General features: G+C 40.3%; 1 protein-coding gene across 3 annotated transcripts in view; it reads left to right on the forward strand.

Moving 5' to 3' along the window:
• The window catches only part of opn7b (opsin 7, group member b), a 186,465-nt gene that overhangs the window by 138,840 nt on the left and 34,894 nt on the right, over positions 1 to 12,731 (forward strand). For all 3 annotated transcript variants that reach the window (XM_062052090.1, XM_062052091.1, XM_062052089.1), the window contains one exon: positions 10,647 to 10,734. In XM_062052090.1, the coding sequence (XP_061908074.1) occupies positions 10,647 to 10,734 (88 nt within the window). The remainder of the gene's footprint in view (positions 1 to 10,646; positions 10,735 to 12,731) is intronic.

A 12,731-nucleotide genomic window follows, 5' to 3' on the forward strand; every position in this document is an offset into this window, starting at 1 on the left:
AGACCTCCGATTTCGGGAGGTGGGGGCGTGGCCTGGGGTGTGGCAGGGGCGTGGTTAAGAGGGGAGGAGTATATTTATAGCTAGAATTCACCAATTCAAGTATTTCATATATATATATATATATATATATATATATATATATATATATATATATATATATATATATATCTACATCCTGAAAATATGCAAAAAAAACTGTGTTTAGATCATTGATACTTCAAACTTGCATAAATAAATCTTAAGGAATATAACATAACTTGGCTTCTGAGAGCTTCAAAATGTAATGAATAAAATGCTAAAGTTGTTGATAAACAAGCCATTATTTTAATAATTAAACATGGTCATTTCAAATGAATTATTATGATCATTTAAAATTAATTATTTCAAATATGTTTATTTTAATGTATATAATTCTATGGCTGGATGTAATAAGGAGTCAGAAAAAATACAAATAAAAATACAATTAATTTTGATGTGTTTAGCAAAATAAAGTAAAAATGTATTTAGTTTTTAAAAAAAAAAAAAAAAATAGATTTATTTGTAGGTAAGATAAACATAATAATACAATTCATCTCTAGTCTGGATGATTTAGTTCTTGTCACCCGGTTGTCCTCCCGTCTCTTCCCCGAGGATGGCTCCATGAGCTGGGCAAACGCCTGGAGATGCCCTACGTCAACAACACGGTCGGCGGCTCGTCGGTGCGCAGCTCGTACATCGCTGCCCTCTACTTCACCCTCAGCAGCCTGACCAGCGTCGGCTTTGGCAACGTGTGCGCCAACACGGACGCCGAGAAGATCTTCTCCATCTGCACTATGCTCATCGGCGGTATGCCAGACGCCTCGTATGGAATAACGTGATGAGGCAGGCACGCTGTTTATATCGTGGGAAAGCGGACGTGAAAAAAGGCTGTCCTCACTCAGGTCCGCATGGAGCTGGAGGGGGCGTGGCCTCCAGCTCCGGCTGAAAATCGTGAGATTTTCGGGAGAATATTTGTCCCGGGAGGTTTTCGGGAGAGGCGCTGAATTTCGGGAGTCTCCCGTAAAATTTGGGAGGGTTGGCAAGTATGCTTCATTACGAAAGCTATTTCTTTAAACTGAATGCAACCAAATGTTTCTCTTTGAACTTTGTGGACTGAATTTTTTTTAACATCAAATTATGCTGATAATTTAAAGGGGAACTGCAGTTTTTATTGGAATGTTGCCTATCGCTCACAATAATTATAAAATACATGACTACGGATGTATTTTTTGATGGCATGCCAACTAAATAAACAGAAATAAAAGTCCACTTACAGCGGAGACAATGGGAGGTCCTCAATTCTGCTTATAAAGCCCAATAAAAAAACATCCTAAAACTCCCAAAAATACTCCATTTACATCTCATGACTTGATTATTAACCAAGTATTAGTGATAATGTTATTATAAGCGCTAACGCAGACAAACTATTTATAGCGGCGCCGTGATCACAAGTTTGCCTGCCTATATTGACATGACCGACTGATAAGCTGCTTCCTCATTTCACTGCTCGTCAAACTTTAGTCTAGACCAGGGGTCGGAAACCCAAATTGTTGAAAGAGCCATAATGAACCGAAAATACAAAAAACAAATGTGTCTGGAGCCGCAAAAAAATGCAAAGCCGTATATAAGTGTTATAATGAAGGCAACACATGACGTACGTGTCTATATTAGCTATAATAGCCTACTATCAAAATTACTATGTGTCGCAGGCTGAAGCAAATCTTCGTTGACAGGAATGTTGAAATTTTATATTTATTCTACACATTTTTACAACATTAGAAACCATGAGTAAATTAGAGGCTACTCAGAAGGTGAGATAACTCCTGAAAATGACTGGCTTTTAATGGCCAAAGGTATAGATGTGTGTGTCCAACTTAAAAGAAACGGCAGGCTGTCTTATTTTAATATATTTATTACAATCTTTGGCAAGTTAGGTAATGTTTGCTGTGGTCTGGAACAACATGGCACACAAACAAATGCAGCCAATATTACATACAGATAATGTGTCATGAGACATGCAAAACTAAATTATATACAAAGACGATAAAAGTAAAAGCTCAAATATACCTACAAATGAAGCATAATGATGCAATATGTACATACAGCTAGCCTAAATAGCATGCTAGTATTGATTAGCTTGCAGTCATGCACTGACCAAAATGACTGATTAGCACTCCAACAAGTCAATAACATCAACAAAGTGCACCTTTGTGCATTCATGCACAGCATAAAACGTTTGGTAGACAAAATGAGACAAAGAAGGAGTGGAAGATTGTACATGTAAACAAACTGTTGCATCACAGTCCACACTATGGTGAGTTCAAGAACCTGCGAAATTAGTAGGACAAAACGATGTTCACCAAATACTCTCATCAGTGAAGCATACACACAAACATATTAAACAGTGAGCTTTCTAACAATAGGGAAGGTTTGTGTCATGTTGGTCCTCAAACAAAAAACATATTAAAAAAAAAAAAAAAAAATTCCCCTATCTTTTTCCATTTTCAATCCTTTTTTAAAAAATGCTCCAGGGAACCACGAGGGGGCGGCACTAAAGAACCGCATGCGACTCGAGAGCCGCGGGTTGCTGAACCCCGGTCTAGACCGTAAATCATGCCTCTCACCTGGAAAGTAGAAGGACGATGGCGTATTTCGACATGTTGGTACAGTACACTTTGACAAGAAAAGACGCTTAGTTCCACCCCCTTTTCTTCGCAAATATTATGAGTCACTCTTCATCTAAATGGCAATATATGAACATCCTAGCAGTCGACCTCCTAATGACAGCAGACCTTGTACAGTAAGTGATGTTTGTTGGCTCTCATAAGGTCTACAGTGAGTAATAATCAATGATGAAGAGAAAAAGCGAACTTTGTGATGCGTTTTTTAAATTAATGCGCCATGTATGCTTAAAATGAGCAAAATACGTAAATATTCAATGTTATTATAAATGTGCCCGTTACTAAATCACATATATACTTACAGTGTGTATATACAACCTTAATGAAGGTGTTTGGATGATTTTTAAGGGCTTTATAGGCATAACAGAGCTGCTCCAAAAGGCTAAGCAGAATTTTGATCGCATTTGTTTAAAATTTAGAATGCATTAAAAAGAAAAAAAAATATCCACCGTCATGTTCATAATGATTGTGAACGAAAGGCACAATTCCAAAAGTGCAGAGTATAACAATTCAGTGTATATAAATTTGGTGTTTAAAAATTCAGTGTATAAAAATACATTGTATCTATAGTTATAGTAGTAGGACCCCAACGCAGAGAAGAAATAATAAGAATAATAACAAAAAGCGCACTCAAAAAGGAGTTAGGAGAAATGACAAAGGATGCACACAAAAGCTGTGAAAAAACAGGAAATGCACACAAAAGGTGTGGCGAGGAAACAGTTAACATTACACAGCAGCATAGCCACAGGAAAGGAGAAGGGTTAGTAGAGCCAAAGCAGAAGAGATGAACATGACTGGAAGGGTGAACCATCAGGAATCTACGGGCACCAAATGAATGAACCGGAGAGCTTAAGTAGTCAGGAGGAAATGGGAATCAGGTGTGCCTGACGGTGGCTCTGCCCCGTGACCCAGAAACCAAGCACTGCAACAAAAAGCAGACAGTCGGCCGCAAAGCCAGATCATGACAGTAGGTCAAGGTGAAGGTGTTCCTCACGTTTCTAGAAACACTGGAACAAATGCCTGTAGGTTTTTTAACCACTTAACTGTGAAGGATTTTAATATTTTATTGGTAATTAATTACTCATATTGCTAGCACACGCATACACCTAATAAAATTATATATGATATTTGATGGGAATATGATACTCCCATCATATTATACTACTTATGTACATATGATTGATTTTTTTAAATACATTTAATTTATAAACTTTTTCACACTGTAACTATGGGGTATTGTCGGTAGAATTTTCAAACCAAAATTTAATTTCTTTCATTTTGGAATTAGACTAACATAATATGTGGCAAATGTGAAGCGCTGTGAATTAGGGAAGTATTCAGAGTACAGAGTGCTTTTAGGTATTAGTTCCTAATTAGGTCGGCCCAAGCGTTCTATTAAAATTCTGGATTTATGATACGGCATCTAAAGTAGTGTGCCATCTTACATTAAATGTATCAGTAAACGTGTTGTAAAGTACATAAAAGTAATTGATTAGATTACTCGTTACTAGAAAAACAGCATTTTGTAACACCGTTTTTCAGAAATACCGCTTGTTATATATTTCTTCAGTTCTATAATCCATTGACAATGTATTGGATTAGGATTCGAATGTGATTGGCTCCAAGGCCAAAAACATTGATTGAGACACCCCTAGTTTTTGTACTGTTTTATTGTAATCACTCACCAGCAAGAGAGAAATATAAATTGTGTCTTGAACCCATGGTAAATTGATAACAAAGAATCATGAATCTTAAATTTTACCACCAGTGATATGTGCCTCTTTTAAGCTCTATCTTTAATCATATCCATAATTTATAGGTCCAACTTCTCTACCTACCCATCTCCTGATGTGTCATTCTACCTCCCTTCAGGGCATTAAAAAATGTATCCATATTTACTTAATTTCCTCAGCAGCTACAACTATGAGACCATCTGTGGAACCTCTTTAAAAACAAAAGCTAAATTATTATTGCATCCCAAGGCACTACTTGGCACATTAAAAAGGAGGTGGGCGGGATATAAATATATCATGTACAAAACAATCAATCAATCAATCAACCAATGTTTATTTATATAGCCCTAAATCACAAGTGTCTCAAAGGGCTGTACAAGCCACAACGACATCCTCGGTACAGAGCCCACATACGGGCAAGGAAAACTCACCCCAGTGGGACGTCAATGTGAATGACTATGAGAAACCTTGGAGAGGACCGCATATGTGGGTAACCCCCCCCCCCCTCTAGGGGAGACCGAAAGCAATGGATGTCGAGTGGGTCTGACATAATATTGTGAAAGTCCAACACATCAGCGAGAGTCCAGTCCATAGTGGGGCCAGCAGGAACCATCCCGAGTGGAGACGGGTCAGCAGCGATGAGATGTCCCCATCTGATGAACAGGCTAGCGGTCCACCCCGGGTTGGGAGCAGAGTAGAAAAGAAAAGAAAAGAAACGGCATATCAACTGGTCTAAACAGGGAGTCTATTTAAAGGCTAGAGTATACAAATGAGTTTTAAGATGAGACTTAAATGCTTCTACTGAGGTAGCATCTCTAACTTTTACCGGGAGGGCATTACATATTATTGGAGCCCGAATAGAAAACGCTCTATAGCCCGCAGACTTTTTTTGGGCTCTGGGAATCACTAATAAGCCGGAGTTCTTTGAACGCAGATTTCTTGCCGGGACATATGGTACAATACAATCGGCAAGATAGGCAGGAGCTTGACCGTGTAGTATTTTATACGTAAGTAGTAAAACCTTAAAGTCGCATCTTAGGTGCACAGGAAGCCAGTGCAAGTGAGCCAGTATAGGCGTAATATGATCAAACTTTCTTGTTTTTGTCAAAAGTCTAGCAGCCGCATTTTGTACCCACTGTAATCTTTTAATGGTAGACATAGGGAGGCCCGAAAATAAAACGTTACAGTAATCGAGACGAGATGTAACGAACGCATGGATAATGATATCAGCATCGCTTGTGGACAAAATGGGACGAATTTTAGCGATATTACGGAGATGAAAGAAGGCCGTTTTAGTAACACTCTTAATGTGCGACTCAAACGAGAGAGTTGGGTCGAAGATAATACCCAGATTCTTTACAGAGTCACATTGTTTAATTGTTTGGTTGTCAAATGTTAAGGTGGTATTTTTAAATAGATGTCGGTGTTCAGCAGGACCGATAATCAGCATTTCCGTTTTCTTAGCGTTGAGTTGCAAAAAGTTAGCGGACATCCATTGTTTAATTTCATTAAGACACGCCTCCAGCTGACTACAATCCGGCGTGTTGGTCAGCTTTAGGGGCATGTAGAGTTGGGTGTCATCAGCATAACAGTGAAAGCTAACACCGTAATTGCGTATGATGTCACCTAGCGGCAGCATGTAAATACTAAAGAGTGCAGGGCCAAGAACCGAACCCTGGGGAACTCCGCACGTTACCTTAACATAGTCCGAGGTCACATTGTTATGGGAGACACACTGCATCCTGTCAGTAAGATAAGAGTTAAACCAAGACAAGGCTAAGTCTGTCATCCCAATACGCGTTTTGATACGCTCTAATAAAATATTATGATCAACAGTATCGAAAGCGGCGCTAAGATCAAGAAGCAGCAACATAGATGACGCATCAGAATCCATCGTTAGCAATAGATCATTAGTCATTTTTGCGAGGGCTGTCTCCGTAGAGTGATTTGCCCTGAAACCGGATTGAAAAGGTTCACAGAGATTGTTAGACGCTAAGTGTTCATTTAGCTGCTGTGCTACAATTTTTTCGAGGATTTTCGAGATAAACGGAAGGTGGGACACCGGCCGGTAGTTTACCAGGAGATCAGGATCGAGGTTAGGTCTTTTGAGTAGAGGACGAATAACCGCTTTTTTGAATGCTAGGGGAACAGTGCCAGAGGAAAGTGATAAGTTTATAATATTTAATACTGATGGACCTAATAATACAAAAAGCTCCTTGATAAGTTTCCCAGGAATTGGGTCAAGTAAACATGTTGTTTGTTTTGTCCCATTTACACATTTTGACAATTCCTCCAATGTTATTTCATCAAAGAGAGAGAAACTATTTTGGAGGGCAGTGTCCGTCGTATATACAGTCGTATTTGTGTTAATAGAACCCAGTTGTAGCTGAGATGCATTGTCTTTAATCTCTTTTCTAATGACTTCAATTTTATTATTAAAGAAATTCATAAAAGTCACAAAGACATTACTACATAAATGATAAATGGGTTATACTTGTATAGCGCTTTTCTACCTTCAAGGGTACTCAAAGCGCTTTGACAGTATTTCCACATTTACCCATTCACACACACATTCACACACTGATGGCGGGAGCTGCCATGCAAGGCGCTAACCAGCAGCCATCAGAGGCAAAGGGTGAAGTGTCTTGCCCAAGGACACAACGGACGTGACTAGGAAGGTAGAAGGTGGGAAGGTACATCAAATTAAAAACCCAAAACTAATACAGATTCACCATCAGTACTAGCCGGGGGCATCATCTACAAACGTACAAAGTGTGTATACGCACAAATCAGGGCCAAAAAGTTGCTTTTCACTAAACTGAAATGCAAAACCCAAAACCAGTGGAGTTGTGTAAATCGTAAATAATAACAGAATACAATGATTTGCAAATCCTTTTCAACTTACTGTATATTCAATTGAATAGACTGCAAAAACAAGATATTTAATGCTCGAACTGAGAAACTTCTTTTTTTTGGCAAATAATAATTAACTTAGAATGTTATGGCAGAATGTGTTGTGCCCGTCACAGATTGTCCATCACGAACACCATGTTCAAACATAAGGGTGTCCATATGTGCACTTGGCACCAGGACACCCTAGGCCGCAGTTCCATGATCGACTTTGTAGTTGTGTCGTCGGATTTGCGGCCTCATGTTTTGGACACTCGGGTGAAGAGAGGGGCGGAGCTTTCTACCGATCACCACCTGGTGGTGAGTTGGCTGCGATGGTGGGGGAGGATGCCGGACAGACCTGGCAGGCCCAAACGCATTGTGAGGGTTTGCTGGGAACGTCTGGCAGAGTCTCCTGTCAGAGAGAGTTTCAATTCCCACCTCCGGAAGAACTTTGAACATGTCACGAGGGAGGTGCTGGACATTGAGTCCGAATGGACCATGTTCCGCACCTCTATTGTCTAGGCGACTGATTGGAGCTGTGGCCGCAAGGTAGTTGGTGCCTGTCGTGGCGGTAATCCTAGAACCCGTTGGTGGACACCGGCGGTGAGGGATGCCATCAAGCTGAAGAAGGAGTCCTATCGGGTTCTTTTGGTTCATAGGAATCCTGAGGCAGCGGACAGGTACCGACAGGCCAAGCGGTGTGCGGCTTCGGCGGTCGCGGAGGCAAAAACTCGGACATGAGAGGAGTTCGGGGAGGCCATGGAAAACGACTTCCGGACGGCTTCGAAGCGATTCTGGACCACCATCCGCCGCCTCAGGAAGGGGAAGCAGTGCACTATCAACACCGTGTATGGTGAGGATGGTGTTCTGCTGACCTCGACTGCGGATGTTGTGGATCGGTGGAGGGAATACTTCGAAGACCTCCTCAATCCCACCAACACGTCTTCCTATGAGGAAGCAGTGCCTGGGGAATCTGTGGTGGGCTCTCCTATTTCTGGGGCTGAGGTTGCTGAGGTAGTTAAAAAGCTCCTCGGTGGCAGGGCCCCGGGAGTGGATAAGATCCGCCCGGAGTTCCTTAAGGCTCTGGATGCTGTGGGGCTGTCTTGGTTGACAAGACTCTGCAGCATCGCATGGACATCGGGGGCGGTACCTCTGGATTGGCAGACCGGGGTGGTGGTTCCTCTCTTTAAGAAGGGGAACCGGAGGGTGTGTTCTAACTATCGTGGCATCACACTCCTCAGCCTTCCCGGTAAGGTCTATTCAGGTGTGCTGGAGAGGAGGCTACGCCAGATAGTCGAACCTCGGATTCAGGAGGAACAGTGTGGTTTTCGTCCTGGTCGTGGAACTGTGGACCAGCTCTATACTCTCGGCAGGGTCTTTGAGGGTGCATGGGAGTTTGCCCAACCAGTCTACATGTGTTTTGTGGACTTGGAGAAGGCATTCGACCGTGTCCCTCGGGAAGTCCTGTGGGGAGTGCTCAGAGAGTTTGGGGTATCGGACTGTCTGATTGTTGCGGTCCGCTCCCTGTATGATCAGTGCCAGAGTTTGGTCCGCATTGCCGGCAGTAAGTCGGACACGTTTCCAGTGAGGGTTGAACTCCGCCAAGGCTGCCCTTTGTCACCGATTCTGTTCATAACTTTTATGGACAGAATTTCTAGGCGCAGTCAAGGCGTTGAGGGGATCTGGTTTGGTGGCTGCAGGATTAGGTCTCTGCTTTTTGCAGATGATGTGGTCCTGATGGCTTCATCTGGCCAGGATCTTCAGCTCTCACTGGATCGGTTCGCAGCTGAGTGTGAAGCGACTGGGATGAGAATCAGCACCTCCAAGTCAGAGTCCATGGTTCTCGCCCGGAAAAGGGTGGAGTGCCATCTCCGGGTTGCGGGGGAGCCCCTGCCCCAAGTGGAGGAGTTCAAGTACCTCGGAGTCTTGTTCATGAGTGAGGGAAGAGTGGATCGTGAGATCGACAGGCGGATCGGTGCGGCGTCTTCAGTAATGCAGACGCATTACAGAGTACAATGATTTGCAAATCCTTTTCAACTTATATTTAACTGAATAGACTGCAAAGATAAGATATTTAATGTTTGAACTGAGAAACGTTTTTTTTTTTGCTAATAATCATTAACTTAGAATTTAATGGCAGCAACACGTTGCAAAAAAGTTGGCACAGGGGCATTTTTACCACTGTGTTACATGGTCTTCCCTTTTAACAACACTCAGTAAACGTTTGGGAACTGAGACCGATTTTTGAAGCTTTTAAGGTGGAATTTTTTCCCATTCTTGCTTGATGTACAGCTTAAGTTGTTCAACAGTCCAGGGTCTCCACTTTGCATCAGTCCGTCTTAGATAAGTTCGGGCCCAGCGAAGCCGGCAGCGTTTCTGGGTGTTGTTGATAAATGGCTTTCGCTTTGCATAACGTGCCAACTTCACTGGTTTTGGGTTTTGTATTTAGAATGTTCAAAGACAAAATGTGCAAAGACAATACTAATATGTATTGCAGTATGATGTTGTAGTTTATAATGCCTTTTAGGTGCACAGACCACATACAATTCAAATAAAATGTCTGTACATGGAAACAATTTCCTCATTTCTGGTTGTTTTTTAAAGATAATCTCTTGAGAGTATGGTAAAACGAGTTTATCCAAAAGTGGCTTCATACCTCACCCCAGGTGATGCAACGCCTCTTGTCCTTGTTCTTCCTCTTTAAGTAGAGGTAATGAGTAAATAAAAAAATTGCTATGAATACATTATCATGTTTATTACCGCATACACGTGTCCACAAAGATTGTCTCAGCAACTTGCCTGAGCCTTAAAGAACAAAATTGATGTCAGGCTATGCTGTGTATGCAACTAGCTGCATGGTTTGCTCAACATGACTTAATTGTAGCCGGATGGAATTTAATTCAGCCTCCACTCATCTCTGCTCATTGATGAGACGATGCATGAGCCCCAGATTATAGGAGGGAAGTAGAGTCCTTCATGGGTGATAGAGTGCTAAGCAAGCATACCCTTTTCATGCATTTCATTCAGTTTATGTGTGACAAATTTATAAAACTGAATCCATGCAGTCAGCATAACATAGTTTATTTTAAAGGACTTAGTGAGACTTTATCTAGAGAATTTTGCAATTTATTTGAACAGTTTAATAGTAAAAATACAATCATGATGTTTCAGTTTGAAGGATCTGCACAGTAAGTTCTGTCCCATTGATGTTTCAGTGTTCAAATTCATAAAATAGTGTTTTTAATAGATGTAAAAAAGGCCGGGGATGAACATTTTACATTACTTCATCCATCTTTGTTTCTGTTCTTTCGTTTTTCTTCAGATGGGAAATGCCTCCGAAACGTATCTGTTCGTGTCCAGAATATCAAAAGACAATGACATCCTCATGGGAACACTGTATACCATTTTTGGTGAGCTTTTTTTGTTCTGTTTATTGTGATTGTGCAAACGTTTTATGTTACTGAGAAAGAAAAAAATTGATTGAAACCTAAAGTATGTTTTGTTGGGTTTGTTTATTATCAACCTGAAATTCTTTGAGCAAATATTGAATGACTTTACTTAATGACATAATGGGAGCTTTCGACATTTCTCTTGACGTTTACTCTTTCTTAAGTACCATTTTATTTTCATAATTTATTTGTTTTCTGGTTAAAAAAAAAAGAAGTAGTAACTTTTAGTCTTTTAATATATATATACATTTTAAATACTTTCTTATTTTGTTTTCTTTCTGGTCCTAATACAGTGGAACCTCAATATACGAACTTAATTGGTTCTTGAACATGGTTCGCGAAACGAAAGGTTCATATAGTGAAGCGGAGTTCCCCATTAGAATCAATGTAAACATACATAATTGGTTTTAGCCTCAACAAGAGTCCTATTTTAGTTTTAAAAAAGCTGCAAACTTTGAAGACAATATATATATATATATATATATATATATATATATATATATATATATATATATATATATATATATGTGTATACATACAGTCGTGATCAAAAGTTTACATACACTTGTAAAGAACATAATGTCATGGCTGTCTTGAGTTTCCAATAATTTCTACAACTATTATTTTTTGTGAGAGAGTGATTGGAGCACTTACTTGTTTGTCACAAAAAACATTCATGAAGTTTGGTTGTTTTATGAATTTATTATGGGTCTACTGAAAATGTGACAAAATCTGCTGGGTTAAAAGTATACATACAGCAATGTTAATATTTGGTTACATGTCCTTTGGCAAGTTTCACTGCAATAAGGCGCTTTTGGTAGCCATCCACAAGCTTCTGGTTGAATTTTTGACCACTCCTCTTGAAAAAATTGGTGCAGCTCAGCTAAATTTGTTTGTTTTGTTTGTTTTCTGACATGGACTTGTTTCTTCAGCATTGTCCACTCGTTTAAGTCAGAACTTTGGGAAGGCCATTCTAAAACCTTAATTTTAGCCTGATTTAGCCATTCCTTTACCACTTTTGACGTGTGTTTGGGGTCATTGTCCTGTTGGAACACCCAACTGCTCCCAAGACCCAACCTCCGAGCTGATGATTTTAGGCTGTCCTGAAGAATTTGGAGGTAATCCTCCTTTTTCATTGTCCCATTTACTCTCTGTAAAGCACCAGTTCCATTGGCAGCAAAACAGGCCCAGAGCATAATACTACCACCACCATGCTTGACGGTAGGATGGGGGTTCCTGGGAATAAAGGCCTCACCTTTTCTCCTCCAAACATATTGCTGGGTATTGTGGCCAAACAGCTCAATTTTTGTTTCATCTGACCACAGAACTTTCTTCCAGAAGGTCTTATCATTGTCCATGTAATGTCAGATGAAACAAAAATTGTGATGTTTTTTGTGACCAACAAGTATGTGCTCTAATCACTCTATCACTAACAAATAAGAGTTGTAGAAATTATTGGAAACTCAAGACAGCCATGACAGTATGTCCTTCACAAGTGTATGTAAACTTTACTGTATATAATTTATATATACACTACCGTTCAAAAGTTTGGGGTCACCCAAACAATTTTGTGGAATAGCCTTCATTTCTAAGAACAAGAATAGACTGTCGAGTTTCAGATGAAAGTTCTCTTTTTCTGGCCATTTTGAGCGTTTAATTGACCCCACAAATGTGATGCTCCAGAAACTCAATCTGCTCAAAGGAAGGTCAGTTGTGTAGCTTCTGTAACAAGCTAAACTGTTTTTCAGATGTGTAAACATGATTGTGCAAGGGTTTTCTAATCATCAATTAGCCCTCTGAGCCAATGAGCAAACCCATTGTACCATTAGAACACTGGAGTGATAGTTGCTGGAAATGGGCCTCTATACACCTATGTAGATATTGCACCAAAAACCAGACATTTGCAGCTAGAATAGTCATTTACCACATTAGCAATGTATAGAGTGTATTTCTTTAAA

This window comes from Entelurus aequoreus, linkage group LG07, assembly GCF_033978785.1.
Source record: "Entelurus aequoreus isolate RoL-2023_Sb linkage group LG07, RoL_Eaeq_v1.1, whole genome shotgun sequence".
NCBI classification, from domain to species: domain Eukaryota; kingdom Metazoa; phylum Chordata; class Actinopteri; order Syngnathiformes; family Syngnathidae; genus Entelurus; species Entelurus aequoreus.